Source organism: Vicia villosa, linkage group LG4 (assembly GCF_029867415.1).
Source record: "Vicia villosa cultivar HV-30 ecotype Madison, WI linkage group LG4, Vvil1.0, whole genome shotgun sequence".
NCBI classification, from domain to species: domain Eukaryota; kingdom Viridiplantae; phylum Streptophyta; class Magnoliopsida; order Fabales; family Fabaceae; genus Vicia; species Vicia villosa.
In genome coordinates, this window is record NC_081183.1 from 38,474,219 (window position 1) to 38,492,792 (window position 18,574).

General features: G+C 34.2%; 1 protein-coding gene across 1 annotated transcript; it reads right to left on the reverse strand.

Annotated features, from left to right (window-relative positions):
• Positions 1 to 3,598, reverse strand: LOC131594723 (heparanase-like protein 3). The gene is made up of 9 exons (XM_058866928.1): positions 3,025 to 3,598; positions 2,439 to 2,475; positions 2,151 to 2,334; positions 1,874 to 2,019; positions 1,558 to 1,788; positions 1,257 to 1,446; positions 943 to 1,068; positions 735 to 834; positions 1 to 514 (listed from the first exon to the last, which is right to left on the reverse strand). Exons 1-9 carry the CDS (start codon positions 3,250 to 3,252, stop codon positions 161 to 163), a joined length of 1,596 nt encoding a protein of 531 aa, XP_058722911.1. The 5' UTR covers positions 3,253 to 3,598; the 3' UTR covers positions 1 to 160.
• Between the last annotated feature and the right edge of the window lie 14,976 nt (positions 3,599 to 18,574).

An 18,574-nucleotide genomic window follows, 5' to 3' on the forward strand; every position in this document is an offset into this window, starting at 1 on the left:
TGAAGACAAGAAATTGAATTTGTCAGTTTCAATTTGCTTTGGCAATCACACTAAGCTTATAAAAATGGCACTCAATTCACTAACAATAAATTGAAAATCAATATGAATTTGCTCAATAACCAAATGACACCAACTTTCGGTTTCGTCTAGCGCAACATCACTAGCTGCAAGCCGAAAGAACAGCATCAGGTATATGAGAAAATACAATCGAGAAAGGAGCAACCCTAATCGGCTTTGACGAGTTTACAAATATCGGCTCCAAAGGAGGGATATCACCATCTGAATTTACAGTTAAAACATTTCCATTCAGTAACATGGTTTGGCTATGTAAGTTTCCATTTGGTGAAGTTAGATGATACTCTTCTCTTGCTGTTTCACTTGTACTGCGAAGAGGTAGTTTCATTATTTTTGAACTATAAGACATCTTTCGGTACGACAAACTGTTAGTGCTGCCAAATGTTGCTTCAATGGTTGTGCTGTTGTCGAGGTTGATCAATAGTATGGTGATTCCTTTCTGTAAGATCAAGTATATTGAATTAGATTTCAAGGTTAGTATCTATGAAACACTAACAGGAACACAAAACACAACACTGACAACAATGATAGTTTGAAAAAATTGAACACATATGTCAGTGTCGAACACCAGACACGTGTCTGACAAGTGTTGGTGCTACATAGGTTAGTTAATTAATATACATCAACTTAATAATCATAATGATAAAAATTTCACTTACGGATTGTTTTGCGCAGTGTGCATAAGCTCGTATCTTGTTTGTCCCTGAGAAGGTAGTTGATAGTACGCGTCTTCCCATGAGTCGGTGCCAAAGAAGAGCACTGCAAAATAAGAAAATTTTATCACATTTCCACTGAAAATGTTACCATTAAAGTTCTATGGATAATGGATCTACTTGAAATAAGATTCTAAAATTCAACATTTAATACCTATAATAATCTGGATTTGGATGGAAATTGGTAGTATTGAGTAAACCATAGTTTCCTCCTATCAAACTTTGTCTGCAATATGTTTTAGTATCGTATGACGCAGACATGCCGAGTTGATCCAAATACCTGTTTATGATACAATAACGTTAGCCGAAAATAGTTCTAAGCTATGAAGCACGTACACTAGACACGACACGTGTGGGGTGTCAGTGTCAAACACCGGACACGCCTTCAATCTGAAGTGTTGGTGTCTACATTCTCTAAGAAACATCTAAATGTATCTAAATCAAGGATCAAGGATAGTAAGCACTAACCAAAAACTATACACAAATGCGTCGGATACAAGATGATGGCCACTGTTATAAGCCCCGCCGGACTCACCAACCCACGATGTTGCTGAAGTTCCTGTACTTCCAAGTACATCTTTCAGGGCTTTGAATGTACTTTTCTCTCCGTCAAGATATGAAGGATTCAGAATTCTTTCCACAAGGTGCGTATCAACTCCTGGATAGAAGATAAATTAAGTTATCAGATATAATCAAGGATTTAAACGATACATACTTTCAAAGTGTAAACTCGTTATTCTTGCATATTAGCCGGTTTGGCGAAAGGTACCTGGTCCAAGGTTATAAATGTGGTGCGTGACGACATCCAAAGAGTTGCCAGATTTGGTTATAAACTCCTTGAACCATGTTGCATCAAAGAAACCTCCGGGAGCAATGACTAATGGCTTAGGCTCAATGTCTTTATACGCATTCTGAACAATGTTGCTTAAAGAAGCAAAATCAGAAGCATATTGGTCTGCTGAAATACGTGTTCCAACACCACTTCCGCTCAATTCATTGCCTGCCGGTAAAAAGAACTCACTCAATGTACTCAAGCCTCAAGCTAGTAGAATTTCATTCAATATGCATATCATATAAGTGCTTACCAAGTTCCCATCCATGAATGTCATAGTTCTTCCCAACAGTGTATTTAATAAACGATTCGGCGTTGGAGTAGTTCCAAGGACCTACTGCAGAACCAGAATGGATTGACTTTCCATTAAGAGCACTCAATCCAAACACAATCTTAGCCCTAAAATAAACAGTTTAACAATGTTAACTCTCAAAATCATAGTTTACAAATCCACTAGTCCCGAAACACACACACATGACACATATGTCTACGCTTTGCGCATACATACTACAAAGAGAACTGAAATTTACCCTGCTTTCTGGAAGAAATCATTAAGTTCATCCCATCTCGGCATTGGGAGGCACCCTTGTGTGAATCCAAACATTTCCGATTCGTTTCGAACAAAAGGAGTGCATGATTGTATGTAATCATCAGTCCCATATATCACCTTATCTTGCAAACTTCCGCCTAATCTCAGTTTCAACGGCGTAAAGGCTGGAAAAGCAAATGTTACCTTGATAAGTTTTTCAACTAACAATCATAAAAGAACTCAATCTAATTGATGATATTTTTATGATAATATTAAAAAATTCTCTCACCTTTCACAGCATTTAAAAAAAGCTTGTTGTTGAGATCCTGAGATGAAAAAAAAAATGTAATGGTGAAAATAAAGATCAAAACTAAAAACCCATCTAGCACCGGCGTGTCTGTGTCCATGTCCGTGTCAGTGACGCTAAAACTTGCGAATATCGATGTATAAATATGAGTGTTATTGTCGTTGTCGTTCTAGTGTCTGTGTCGGTGTCGTGTTTCATAGCTAAAAACTCAACCCAGAAAACAGAATAATTATCATGAAGTAAAAAAAGAAAAAAAGTACTAATATGCTGTTCTGTCATTGTTATATGCTGTGCATATTATAAACTTGTTCACCACAAACAGTGCTTAGATAGAGATATTATAATTTAAAAACCAAAACTTTGTTGCTTTCAATGCATTTTTTATTTGCAGATTAGCTCAATGAGATCCCCAACAAGCATTCAAAATTCAAACATCATTCCCAAAAACACAAAAAAAAAAAACATCATTAAACAAAAAAAACAAACATTCTAAAACCCTTTCAAGACAAATTTGAACCAAAAAAAATAAAAAATAAAAAGAAAGAAAAGGAAAAAAAGAAGAATATACCAGATTGAGAAGAGAAGCAAGACCCCAACTACAGGTCCCATAATCACATTTCTGAGGAGGCCACCAATCCAAAGTAGCACAAACAAAATCATCATCAATGTTCCCAATCACAGAACTCCCATCAATAACAACACTCCCTTTCTTCACACTTTCACTCACTGTGCCCACAGCAAAAAAACCAAAACATGCCAAATACACCAGACCCAGAATCTGAAACAAAGAACCCATTTTCAGAATCAACCAAATACAAGATCTTTGTCTTTACTCAAACATAAACATGTCTGCTGATAATGATGATGTTGATGATGTTGGTGGAGGGTGGTGAGGGTTTTACTGCACAGTCACATGCATAAAAAGACACAAAATTTGATGTCACAAAAATATATATATATATTTTGAAAAGATGAATTATCTAGCTGGTTGGGTCTTAAATACATGTAGATGAAATTAAGGAGGTGTGTACGGATTTTTCAAGGATGCATTAAAGACATATTTATTGTGGATGAAATGAAATTAAGAAAAGATGCCGACGTTTGGTGGAAGAATATGAAATGCTACTCGTTGTAAGTAAATGTACTCAATGTGCTTTAGTGGAGATAAGTACATAGATATAGATATGCGTACCTGTTTTCTAAAGGGAAATGATTGATAGGTATAAAGATCGTGTCGCTAGCAAGATTTGTTAGGTCTAAGAAAGTGAGAGATATTTTTATTTTTATTTTTATTTTTATTTAATTTGAGTTTTTTTTAATACAAGGAGATTTAAGTATATATTTTAGTATATATTTTAGAGAAATGCTACATTTACACCTCAATTTGACATTACACCGTATATAAAATACAATACAGTTCACTTTTTACATTATTTTATTATTTTTTGTGTATTAGAATTTGATTCAAAGGCAAAATATTGTATACGATTACGGTGTAAAAGAATACGGTGTTACAATATGGTGTAACTATAGCAGTTCTCTATATTTTAATATACGACTCCATCTAATCGGCTAAATCGGCTAAAGTTTGGTTGTTGTTGTTGTATTTTAATATATTAGTACCAACTAAAAATATAAGGTAAACAACTATATATTTATAAGATTGTTTGTGATGTTCGGGTGCTTTGATCATGTTTGGAATTAGCTCATATACAGAGAGGTGAAAAACTTTAAGTATGTTTTTTTGGGTGAAAAAGTTCGTCTCCTCTCATATAGGAATAAAGTATATTGGTCTCCCTGAAATCATGGGGAAAGTTATTTCCCTCGTGGACTCTTTCCTCAGTCAATTACATATGGCCACACCTCATCACTCACGTTTGTTGGGAAAGTGAGGACTACTTCGGTGCTCGAACCAAATATGGCGATATATCACGAGGACTTGAAAAAGACGAAGTATAGAATGTGTGTGGTCTTAAGGTTATTATGCGCGGATTCATCCCAAACGGGTTTTTTTCTAAGTGGAGTTTGTGGTGAGTCCCTCAAGCGTCAGAGACAATAGCTCATGAAACATTAAATGCTAATGATGATGAGTTTTCTCGAGAAAGAAAAGAATAAAAACCTTTACTCTCTTTACACGCATTAGAGACGTGAGGTTCCTTAGAACCCTTTTGCATGCCTAGTGAGGAGTGATCATTCCACACTCATCATAAGCTTAACTCTTTGTAAGTGGAGACTATAGACCCCTTCTTCTTTACGTTGTTTCTAAATTCCTTACTTCTTAGAACAAATTGCCTTCAAACTCTTTCAAAAATTTCAATCAGCCTGATCTTTCTCATATACAGGTATAACCTTTTCTATTCATTTTCCTTTCCTAAGAATCATTATCATTAGGGATTTAGATGAGAAAGATAAGGTGATAAAACCCTCTAATAGTAGAGCATGGGCAAAAATTATATTTGCATTGTATGAAGAACGGTGAGTAGGCGGACGTGTCAATTGACTATAGGCTTTTAGAAGTAGGTGTGTTTGATAGTTACGAAAGCACTAATAGTTCAGATCATGCGTGTGACAGTGATAGTGATTCCTTTTTCCTTCTACTTTCCTAAGCACCACAAAGCTATTGATGGCGTTTAACTCATCCAAGAAGTTTGAGGCTGAGAATTATGCTACTGTGTACATCGATCAAGGGAAAGTGGATGCCTTCGGTGAAAGTCTGAAATCATCTGGATCCAGGGATGAAGGGGACTTTATCCTAGAGTCCTACTCCAAAGATGAGAGGGTTTACATGATTCCCACTGAAGAATCATAGGATGACTTTTTCTACATGTATACTCATGTGATCCATGATTTATGGGTGCTTATCCCCTTTACCATGTTTGAGTCTAAGGTGCTTAAAATTATAGACGCCCCCTTTCTCAAATCTCGCCCAAGGAATGGACCTTTATTAGGGCACTTAAAATCATTTATAGGAACTTAGAGGTATCTCCTATTGTGGGTTTGTTCTTTTCCTTTTATGGCACAAAAGTTACTAAGAAGGGCGGTTGGATCACTATGTGTGTCCTTCACCAAGGTTCCTCTTCACCCCCATTTAAAAAACTACAAGAATAGGAAGATAAGTTCATATATGTGAGAGGGGAAATGAATGCTATATGGTGATGTTTGATAAGGAAGATCAAGACCGATTCTCTTTTTATTGGACGGAGGAATTGCCCACGATAAATGGATTGATTATGACTTCCTTACTTCTACCGAGAAGAATGTCCTATACATCCTATACGAGTTCAAGATAGTGAGTTCTAGAATGATGGTGGAACTCAATAAAAAGGAGAATAATGATAAATGACTTGGATACTACTTACGTAAGTCTGGATATTACTTAGGGCTTCCACATATTTTATTTGCCTTTTTATGATGTTTTACCTTTTTCTTTTGGATTGAAGGTTGTATGCTTCCCTTAACAATTAAGCTTAAAAAAGATTTTTCATGCCCCACAAAAAGTTGTTCGAGGGGAGCAATGGTTTGATGATCCTAAGAGTCACTCTAGTGGCCTGCAAGGGAAGAAGAGGAAGATAAGAGATGGAGGAACTATCATAACCACTCGTGCTCTAAAAATGACGAAGCCTAATGTCCCTAGCTATGCAAGCTCTACTTTTCAAATCCATCCTTCTGCTGAAAAATAATGTTTTCCTGCTATCGACCTCAAGTCAAGGTTGGATATTGTAGATTTGGAGGGACACCCAAAAAAGGGGGATCCTCTTCTGCTCCTTTGGGGAATAAGGTACAACCCTTCTAGTACGATGACTTCAACGCCTTAAGTTAAATAGAGAAGTGCTTGGACTTTTCTGTCAATTTCCTTAATGATTGTCTCACTATGGAGCATATGAGGGATATTCAGATGGTGGATTATAATACTTGTAGTCGCACATCTAGAATAACCACTACTGGTGTTAATAATTGGTACTGGATACATAAATACAATTATATGGAAGTTGATCAAATAAATTTTTAAAATAATATAATAAACAAATTGATACATCGAATATTAAACAAAATCTCCATCATAATAGAAAGACACTTCATCGGGTCTCTAATGCAAAATCCAAAGCTGAAAAATTCAATCCAAGTATCTACTTACCTAAAAAATATTTACAACAACATAGGATGAGATACTAATCCTAGTGGGTTCCTGATCTAAAGTTTCAAGTCTCTCAATATCCTTCTACTCAGGTCAAGGTCTAATAGAAATGTCCATCAGGGTATCTCACACACATCCTGCGCGAATGAGTACCACTTAACCATCTCAAACTATATCACTAATAATAAGAGTATTCTTAAGTCTCTAAGAATTCATACGAGCCTTGAAAGATTTTCCATTATGTTAGATTGTTGTACAAGTCTCACACCAAGACCTCTCTCACAACCTTATAACATAAATGGCATACACTATGGTGGACTTTGAATCACGTTAATTCAAAAAACCTTTTTCACAAAACATAAAACACTATGGTGGACTTTGAATTACACCAATTAAAATAATCTTTTACAACAAACAACTTATCAACATAAACTTGGATATTAAGTTACAACACACCTTTTGAATAATCTTAATTATTTGAATCTTGAATGAATTTCAAGATAAAGATTGATATTCTCTTTCAATGTTATAATTCAATAATATATAAACTTTAAGTGCTTATAACATAGTATGAAACTTTTTGAATGATTTAAAAGTTTATGCACAAAGTTTCAACATTTTGAAAATGAATGAACACTTAGAAAAATTGATTTGAATTGTATTAAAAAATTTATGAAAGGGGTAGCTTTAAATTTGAATGTGTCTTGCATTATATATATCCTAAGAAACATTCTTGATCAGATGTATAAGATTGTAAAATTTTCATGAGGCTTTGCAATGTCAAAGGTTCAAGAAAATACACAATTCCATATTATGCAACGTTTACAAAAATTTCAAACTTGCAGACCCTGTAACTGGTTATAGGATTCACGTAATCGGTTACCACCCTGTAATTTTTCAAAATTATTCAGGCATAATGGTTTGTAATCGGTTACCAGTTTAGTGTAACAAGTTACTTTGCTTTGAAAATTTATTTTGTGCTTTGTAAAAGGGTTGACATGAAGGGTTATGATGCATGAATGTCTAGAAAATTTAGAGATGAAGAGATGAGAGTTTTCTAAGCATCTAAAGTTTTATGCATAAAAAATTTCAATTGAGTACCTTAGCATCATGACCAATTTCCTTCAATTCCATGACATCCAAAGGCTTATGCATTCTTAATCCTTAGCTTGATTATCTTGCACATACTTAAAGCTTGTCCTACAATATATATCTTCTTTTATTACTATTGACTTCATAAATATTAATCATAATCGAATATCTTGATTCATTACTTGATTAAGCTTCATAAATGGTCAACATTCAACAAATATATTTTTAAGTTCTATCTTCTATTATAATCTTCACAAATCTTTGTCTTTATCAAAATACATTTGATAGAGTATGGGTATCTTATTCACACATTATGCTCAATCAATCAACCTAGGGCATAAAAAATATTGAATATCCTTTGTTGCACAACTAGATAATGCTCAAGAGATTGTGTATAAGCCCTTTTAACAAATAGCATATAATATACGATGATTGTGGAGGATTTCCCACAACACCTTCACCTAAGGTCTTATTTTAGTTGTTATCCCTGTATGTGACGTGACCACACTCTTTATGAAAAATGTCCATAAACATTGAAGCATCTCTCGTCATATGTCTCGAGTAGCCACTATCTAAAAACCATATTATTTTTGTAGCAATAAGACATTTCTGCATGAAGATCAACAAGGTAATTTATGTCCCTAACTTGTGATGGGTCTTTGGGAGTTTGTAATAGGACCTTTACGTACCCATGTCATGAAACCAATAGGGACTTTTACCTTCCTAATGTAACATAAAAGCCTAATATTACATTTTCACCATAATAATGACAAGCCACTTTAGCATAATTACTCTTTTCATTATTTCTAGTGAAATATTAATTTTTCTTATTAGATTTTCTAAAACTTTTCCTTTCATCACTTGAATCAATATAAGTAATGCTAGATGATTTGGAGAGTTGTGTTATTTTCCCTTTCAAAATTTCAATTTCAAGTTTTAAATTAGGACAAGTATCACACTTAACTACATCTAACTTTTCTTCTAAAGTGTTAGAGATATGAAACTCGTCATTAATAAGAAATGCATGTTCCTCTTTCAAGGATTCTAAAATGCTTTTAAGATTTAAAACTTTTTTTCAAGTTTTAAAATCATTTTCCTTTGATGGGAAATTTTCTTAAAAGCATTTAATGTTTCACCATTCATTTCTTGAGATGAGAAATTTTCTTAAAAGCACTTAAGGTTTCACCATGCATTTCTTCAAAAGCATTCGATACCTCTTTATACAAAGGTTTAAAATGTGAGTCCAAATCAAGTACCTCTAAGTCTTTTTCTTTTCGACAAGCCATTAAGACCAGATGAGCCCATCTGTTAGAACAAGATTGTGAATCTATGTTCAGAATCTAGTTTTGATGATAACAAGCATATATTTTATGAGTAACAATTTTATTACTAATGATTTCATTGAGTGTGCAGATACTATGTTGTAAAGTTTTATACGACAGCATCAGAAGTTCTGTACAAAGAGCAAGAATTCAACAAGACAAGCTTCAAGGATTTAAATAGAAATATCAATATACATGAAGATCCGTTATAACAAGAAGATCATGTTAGGGATGAATTTATGGTATTTGCATGGGTTATTATGACCAAGTTATGAGCTAAACTGAAACAAAGTGTGATAGTTTCATGTGTTTTTCAGTAAGAATTGAATTACATATGTATAGTTCATGTTGTGAAGCAAATCGAATCACTTTGGGTATTATTGATGCAGGTTTGGAGCTGAAAAGTAGCTCTATAAGAGTATGAAGAGGAAAGGAAGCTGGAAGAATCAAAAGACAAGCAAAAAGGAGAAGTTTCCAGCAAGGCGCGCCGCGAAGGAAGCAAGTGCGCCGCCCTAAACCCTCTGCCTTGGGGTCGCGCCGCGGACCTACGTGTCGCGCAGCAGAGGCGGCGTATCCAACCCAACGCTTATAAATAGAAACCCTAATGCCAATAAAAAAAATGGATTCTTTGGTGAACGAAATTAAGAGAGAAGTCTGATTCTAAAGCACAGAGCAACCATTGGAGAACGATTCTACATCAATTGAAGAGATTTATTGATCATGATGAATTCCTAAATCAATCCTTGTGTGTTCTTCATGTCTATGGAGAGCTAATTCTCTTTTGTTGAGTTTAAGGTAGTATTTAACCTATGATTATGCAATACCATTGATTAATTCTTGTGAACAATTGTTTGAATTCATTATCAATAAGAAACCTTGTTTTTATGCTAAATTATTGTTAAATCTTTGATCGAAAGAGAAGGTTAAACTTTTTCCCTAGGTTCCTTTATTGATTCATTGATAATTTGCAGAGATGGAATTATGAAGGAGTTTTCATTACTATCGTGGTTTATTACTTTAATCGATATTGATATTTTGAGAGATCGAATCTCATACCGGTAGAAGTTTATCTAATTTGATCTGCAGACATGAGATCTAGTTTGAGGATAGATGAAGATGATGATTCAAATGATGGTTCACTTATGATTTAATTAATACGTTGTATAGGAATAGGTTGATGAACCCTAAAGCTCAACATATCTCTTTTATTGTTAACCAAGTTTCAGCATTCCAGTTTTAATATTTGTTTAGATTTAATAGTATATTTGGAATAATAAAATAAGCATCAACTATATTTTCTCACTCAAAATAATTTGTTATAGAACGGAAGTGATATTAAACCAATCCCTGTGGATACGATATATAGAAAATATTTACCCAAAAATACTTTCAACAGATCACATGAATAGAAGATCAGAAGTTCTGATAAGTTCTGATAGAGTAACGCAGTGACATACAAAAAGCTACAACAACAAAGGCACATGTGGATAAGAAAAGAAAATAAAATTTCAGCCTACAAAGTGCAAAAGATCATAATCAAAAGAAAAACCATTACAAACATCATCATTGGCAAAACGGTTGCAACAAATTAATGGAACAACTCCCAAGATTGGTTGAAGAAGCAACCCACATGCAACGCGTTGAAAAAGACAAGCTTAACCAAGGAAACACGCTACCAATTGTCATCATCATGCTAAGGATAAGATTCTTCCAAGAACAACACTTGTCATTCATGATTCAATCGAGATAAAGCATTCAAAGCAATCTTCAAACAAATCTCAATGGCTAGATTCCAACGGTAACTTATCAAGCTATATATATATATATATATCAAACTTCAAACTTGAGTGTGTGTCCATTGTACACCCAAAGTTGATTGAGTGTGCATCCAGAGTGTGTATCCATGGTGCAACTACAGAGTGCAACAAAAGAGAGATCTTGAGAGAAAATCTATAGAAGAAAAGCTGAGCATGAAAGTATAATGAAGAAATGTGAGATCATGCTTCAGAAGTTACATCAAGAGGCAACATACACAAAGTGTGTGATGAATCAATTGTGTTGAAATACACATCAGATGCCAATGAGAAGAAAACCCAAAAGAGTGAAAGAGGAAATTCTGCATGTAATGCAATACGCTCCAATGGAGTTATAAGAAGTTCACTAATACCTGATAAGTCCTTATATTGTTCATATTGGATGACAAAAGAAACTGAATACACTGGGTTGTTGCTCAAAAAGTGTTTCATGTTTACTGATGTTAATCAATGTGTTATCAGCTATAACAAGCTTCATGATCAGTATGGAGGCAGCAGAAGAAGAAGATCAAATCAAAAGCAATTTACAATAAGAGTTGTTGCTCTTAATCAGCTTAAGAAGATTTGAAGATGAGGATCAATTAAAGAAGCAACTCAAGATAGAGCTATTGCTCTAAATCTGCTTTAGGAAGAAATGAAGATTGAATAAGAAGCAATTTACATTAGAGTTGTTGCTCTAAATCTGCTTGAAGATAAAATGAAGATGGTCTTACAAGAAGGAATTAATTTCAAGAGTTGAAGCTCTCATCTCCTTAATCAGACAAGAAAAGACCAAAACTAAAAAAGCAATTAATACAAGAGCTGCTGCTCTTAATCTGCTTTCAAAAGAAGAGGAAGATCACTTGAAGAAGAAATTCAAAACAGAGCTATTGCTCTAAATCTGCTTTCAGAAGAAGAAGAAGAAGAAGATCTCTTACAAAAGTTGAAGAAAAGAAGACTGCAAGATATTATATTTCTTGTAATTAAATGTGAAACACATAGAGTTGTTGCTCGTAGTGTGTTATATCTTAGGAAACTTTTGATAGAATGTTTAGGCACCAGTTTCAAGTCAGTGTGTCGTAAACAGATGTACTTAAGAATAGGAGAAAATCTACTTAACTAAGAAGCACACTTGTAATTTCCAGAAGATTGATGAACGTTATATCCTGATGGGATCACTGAATGGTTCATCATCTATGGTTAGTCACGAGCAGTTGGCTTGTGCAGGGTTAGTCACAACAGGTTGGTTGTGCAAGGATTAGTCATGAGCAGTTGGCTTGTGCAGGGTTAGTCACAACAGGTTGGTTGTGCAAGGGTTAGTCACACCAGTTGGCTTTGCAGGAGTCAATGGATGTTATATCTGTGGATCAGATCACTGAACAGTCCATTGCAGTTAGTCACGAGCAGTTGGCTTGTGCAGGGTTACTTGATTTATGAATGTTATATCTCGCTGAGATCACTGAGCGATTCAGTCATCTAGGGGTTAGTCACTCGCGGGTAGCTTGTGTAGGGTTAGTCACAGTAGTTGGCAGTGCAGGTTGTTAGTCACGACGGATGATCATGCAGGTGTAATCAAGTTTGGTTATAATGGATTAAGTCCTCTGTTGAGAGGCAAATCACCTGAGGAGGGTGGATTGGAGGTAGCCTTATTTAGAAGGTGAACCAGGATAAAAATGAACGTGTCTTTTACTTTCTGTACAATTTATTTAACTCAGAACATTCACGCAGAATGTCTTCAGAACTGTACTAAGACAAGTCAGAAGTTCTGATGATATAAAGAAGTTAAAATGAATATCTCATTGGTTATGCAACTCCATTCCAAGCATGCTTCCGCAACATTAAAACATATCCAGAAAATGAGATACTAAGAGAAAGAAACGAATTTATAGAAAGGGAATTTTAATTTGATAAAGAACACAATTCAATCCCCCATTTCTTGTGTTTTTCTCCACCTTCGCCATGATCTTCATCCGAACTTGATTTTAAGCAGTAAGATTCTTCATCTTATTCCCAATAAATGTAGGCTCAATGACTTATGAATTATGATCATTCATCTTGTAGAATGGTTGCTTGCTATTGTGCTTAGTTAAACTTGGACAATCACCCTTATAGTGTTCGGGTTCACCATATTCATAATAGGTCACTTGACTTGGCTTTTTTTTCATATCTTTCCATTTATTTGGTGGGTTATATTTTTTTTAGTTTTACTAAGTTTTTATCCGAATGCTTTAGATCGTTTCTCTTTATGTATTTGTTTTAGTTTTACTAAGTTTTCCAACTTGTTAATTATGTGAGAGAACCTCCTCAGCAAGGAAGTTATAGTTTCACCGGGTTCTATACAAAAAATTCATACTCTTTTGTTAACATATTAGTTTTTGATTACTTGACGTATTCACTTCCCTCTTTAAGGAATTAAAGTGCATCTCAAACTGTCTTAGTCATTTTACAATACGAAATCAAGAAATGCACATTACCTCTCAAGACATAAATTAGTATATTTCTAGCTTTCAAATCATAAGAGACTTTCTTAGATTCATTATTATTCCAACCTTATGGGAGTTTATTAATTAAAATTCCATGGACGATAGTTTTTGGGAAAAAAGGATTGTCCTCGATATCAATCCAAAGCATTTTATCTACTGACATCAAGTTTACATACATGCATTTGTTCCAATATACGTAATTCCCTCTCTTGATTATGAGTTCTCTATTTACACTCGTTCTGGATCGTTCTTTCTCATAGTCACAACTTTTGAAATCACAAGACGTGATCAAAAGATCACCTTTTGATGTCAATTAGTTCAAAATTATATTTTTTGATACCCGAGTATACCTAATAACAAAAAATAAGCTCGACATTCTATGTTAACTTATTTGAGCATGGACATGCATTTTATAGTCATACTCGATCAATGGACTCATAAATGTTACTCTTACATATGTAGGAGGTGTAAATCTCCTCTAAGCCACTCATGTCCTTCTACATGAGTTGTGGGTTACCAATTTTATCGATTTTATAATTGTCTTGTTATATATAATGCTTGTCGGTACTAAAATAATCAACTCATCATGTATGAACCATATTAGTTTCAGGTCAATATGTGACATACACCACTATCACTAGGAGAATAACTTATGACCCTTAACATAACACAAAGTGTAATATTCTGATAGTGAGTCAATTCAGTATAAATATTTATACATATTTAAAAATTATATATCTCATATTCATGACTCATAAGATACAATTATTAATTTACTCACATAATAATCTTTATACATCACAGTTGTTCTATTGACGATAAATAAATCTCAAGTACATATACAATTTCCTATGTTTTAGGGGACATCGACATAAAATCACACTTACTATTCCATTAAATAAAGTAATTTTTAAAGAAATTTATTAATATTATTATACGAACTAGTAACAAACTCGTGCATACGCACGGGTTCTGGTTTGGTAAGCGCATTTGTTTACATAATATATTTATGTTTAGGTATCATTTAGAAAAATATCTGGATCAATAGTAAATTTTCGTATATAAAATTATTTAAATCAATAATAGATTTTTTTCATGTATACCATTTTTGAATAAAAAAAATTTGGATCATAAATACCATTTTTCATATATAAAAATATTTATATCATTAATAGATTTTTTTCCATATACAAATATTATTTATGTTTAGGTATCATTTACAAAAATGTTTTAATCAATTGTAAATTTTCATATATAAAAATATTTAGATCAATAATAATTTTTTTCCCGTATACCTTTTTTGAATAATATTTTTTTGGATTATAAATATCATTTTTCGTATATCAAAATATTTAGATCAATAATAGATTTTTTCCCGTATACAAATATTATTTTTGTTTAGGTATCATTTACAAAAATATCTGAATCAATAGAATTTGATACTAATAGAATTTGATACTAATAGAATTTGACTATAAATAATAGTAGGATGTTACAATTTAATAAGTTATACACTTTTTCCCGTATATATATATATATATATATATATATATATATATATATATATATATATATATATATATATATATATATATATATATATATATATATATATATCCTATTTACATTGATAACATATAATGACATCAATAAGAAATAATTTTTTTAATATTTAATTGTGCAAATATTATTTTAATTGTATAAATTTCATTGATGACATATTTTGAATCATATAAATTAAATTTAATGATAAGTGACACACATTTTTGTATTTTATCCAATAACACACATTTTCAAGTATATTTTTAAATTCATTTTAATTGAAATAAATTTTTTAAACTATAATTTTTATTATTTTCTTAAAAAATATTGTATCTTAAAATAAAAATCATTTCAAATTATATTTCTTCGTTATTATTATTCAATTACTAAAGTTAATTTTTAAAAATTAATTACTGTTTTAAATATATATTAACAATAATTTAAAATGATCATAATAATCTTTTTATTAAAAAATAATTTATTGGAATATTTTGATTAATAATTTATTAGAAATCATAATAATAAAGTTATAAAAAAATGAAAAGTGAAAAATAAAAAGTAAGTTGGAAAGTGAAAAGTGAGTTGGAAAAAAAAAATTAAAAAATGACTTTTTTTTCTCTAATTTATTAATTTAGACTAAGCTAACAAAAAAAGAGTATTTTTGTGATTTTCAGAACAACAACTTTTTTTATAGAGAAATGCTAATCAATGCCTTTGAGGCTCTCTTTAAGTGATTAATGTGGTAAGTTTTTATTAAAATATGTGTATTCAGTGCATTAAAAATGTATTGGAAATTAAAATGTTGAATTTTATAAAAAATATTTTCTTTATTTAATATACTTAAAGAGTGTCCTATTAGAAGAAAAAAAAACCTTCTTATTAAATTATAGATGTGTGTATGTCCCTTCAAGACTTATAATAGTGCTAAAAGGAAGAGATGCGAGTGCCATTCACGTTTCTCAGAGAGAAAGATGCAAGTGTCATTCACGTTTTCTAGATTGCCAAAAGGAAGAGATGCAAGTGCCATTCACGTTTTCCAAACATTTTCATCTTCTTTGAAAGTAATGATAGATAGAATTTAGGTATTTGCACTATGATACAAATATAGATTTTTTCATTGTGCTAAAAATAGCTATATTTATTTGATATTTACATTGTGGTAGATATTTGTTTCAATCTATTGAATTACTTTAATTTTGTGAATATCTCATTACACCCCTTAATTCTCTCAGTTATATGACGAAATTTCAATTATGCTTCCTGTTCTCGTAGATGCACATTCGAAAGCACATTTTTTTAAAACAAATTGGTTTTTTTCCGGAGGTATATCTACGGAAGCGTTAAAAACACAGTAAATGTTGAGAAAATTCAAATTACTTCAGTTTAGCAAATCATATGTAGGTACATCTACGAAACATGTTAAAAACAGAGTATTCTGAAGATGTACCTACGAAACATTATGCTATATATTAAATCACCTGCATTTCACTCATAAAATCCAATTTTTTTTAACAAAAATGGAACATCAAATTATAGTACATTAAAGTAATACAATTTAAAGGCAACAAAGAATAATACACCAAAATAATACATCGTATAAATCATCGGCCCTAATGTCAAATACATAATCAAAATAAAAGTATATAAATAAAGTAAAAATACAAACATAAAAAAATCACAGACATCACTACTGTGTGTGCCAGACATCATCGTCCGCCTCTCCCCGGCCTCAGGCCCCCGCCTCTTGTCCACCACGTCGTCTACTGGCTATTCTGCCTCTGTTGTCAAGTGCCCCACCTGTCTTGGCACAGTTTCGACGGTACAAAATGCCTCTTCTGCCACCCTGATGATACCATCCATTACACGTCTGCCATCATATCCCTCGAGGAAGAAACCATCGGTAATGCCTGCCCGCGCCATGTCAGCTATCTCACGACACAGAGGAAGAACATCATCAGTATGGTCCATCTAAGACTGACGAGTCTGCAAAATCTCCTCGTGGGCTAGTCTGGGTGGTGATCCCGGTGCAGTGGGGATCATGTATGGGTCTGACACCCTGTAGTACCAAGTGATGTACCCGTCGATGCATCTCTAGTCTCTCTCTGATGTGGTCTCCCGAGCCTCAGCAGGAATCACGTGATGCTCCTAGTCTGCAAAGACCTCATATAGATGCCGACGGGTCATACTGATATGAGCGGAGACAGAAGGGTGGCGAGGTATCGTCTGCTGGTAGTCGAACTTCCGCATGACACCCTCTAGAAGATAACAAACAATGATGGTCGAACTGGCAGGAAACCATCCAGAATATAGGGCAACATCATCCCATGTAATCGTCTCATGGTGAGCAGCATAGCAGTTGTATCGGACGTCCTCTACAGCCATGCAGTCAAGATAGCGCCTGTAAGGATCTGACACTTGGTTCTCCCTGAGGGGGACAGAGGCTTTAGCACGCGGCATGGCCTCACTGTAGTCCTACACCTCTACCCAGCCAATAATGTCAGGGAAGTGTTGTAATATCTAACCCTAAAAAAAATAGAATGGGGATCAAACATATTATCACAAATATATAATAAACTTTGAGAAAAAGTAGAATGATATAAGATTGTTACCACTCAGAGGGTACAACTGCCATCCACAGTCCTTGCCTTCTACGGGCATCCCTCTCCAAGTCTATGGTAGTTGTACGCCCGCGTAGCCGCTCCCTAGTTGTACTCATGGATACATGCGGTATCCGATAAGCACCTCAGGTAAAACACGTCTGTGTACGATGAGCTCGTGTCCACAAATAGCTGGGTGCCTAACAAGTATAGGAAGCAACATCTCAGCACCCGGTTCATGTGTATCTACATCTCTAATTGGTCAACAGCAGTCTGTTGTGCCGCAAGGAGCTCGGTCGCGTAGTGCCGCGCTAAGAAAAAAACCTCACATGCGTACCCCGGGTCCTCTCAACCTCCTCAAGCGCGTCCTCAGGATCAGCCTCGAGCTCCTCAATCAACATCTCCCTCACTTCCTCCTTCGTCAACCTACTGTGACTAAGAAGGGTACATCTGATAGGTATATGCAGGAGGCATGTAACATCGTCAAGAGTGATGGTAACCTCACCATGAGAAAGATGGAATGACGAAGTCTTTGGATGCAACCTCTCTGCAAAGGCCATCAACATCCCGTTATGCATCGTGTGGAACTCGACCTGACTGAGGTCCTTCAACCCAAAGTTGAGATGATGTCCTAGAACCACGTTTCGTTAATATGAACTAGAGCGACAATCTTCCGACCATGGTTGTAGAACTTCTGGGTATCCCTATCCTGAAATTTTCCAAAAAAACACTGTTAATAATAAGCAAAGTTAGAAATAATTAATCAGAAATAAGTAATAAGCAAAGTCTATGAATTATTAGCTGCCCATCCCAGATATGTCTGGCTGAATGATTTTCATACCCTGTCAAAAGGGATACATCTATAGGACCTTCTGGGTAGAAGACATGCTCCTTAGCATCATCATCCTCGTGCAGCTCAGGAGGTGGCACCGTAGATCCAACATCGGTCGTCACTGGCACATGAGTAGAAGAACTACCCCGACGACGTCAGCGGGCGGAGGGCGTCTGCGAGGAACCCTCACCATTATCCCGAGGCCTCCGAGATGAGGTAGTAGATGTGGAAGGCCCCTCAACTAGAACCAATGGAGAAGGCCCAGCTAGAATGGGTGTAGTTGGTACACCTGCTAGAATGACAGCTCCATCAGTCACCTGTG

Coding starts and splice junctions, on each gene's coding strand:
- LOC131594723 (XM_058866928.1), bottom strand. CDS start 3,252: ATGGGTTCTTTGTTTCAGATTCTGGGTCTGGTGTATTTGGCATGTTTT. Junction 2,020..2,150: donor GATTTCTTCCAGAAAGCAGG/GTAAATTTCAGT, acceptor TGTTTATTTTAG/GGCTAAGATTGTGTTTGGAT. Junction 515..734: donor CACACTGCGCAAAACAATCC/GTAAGTGAAATT, acceptor TTGATCTTACAG/AAAGGAATCACCATACTATT.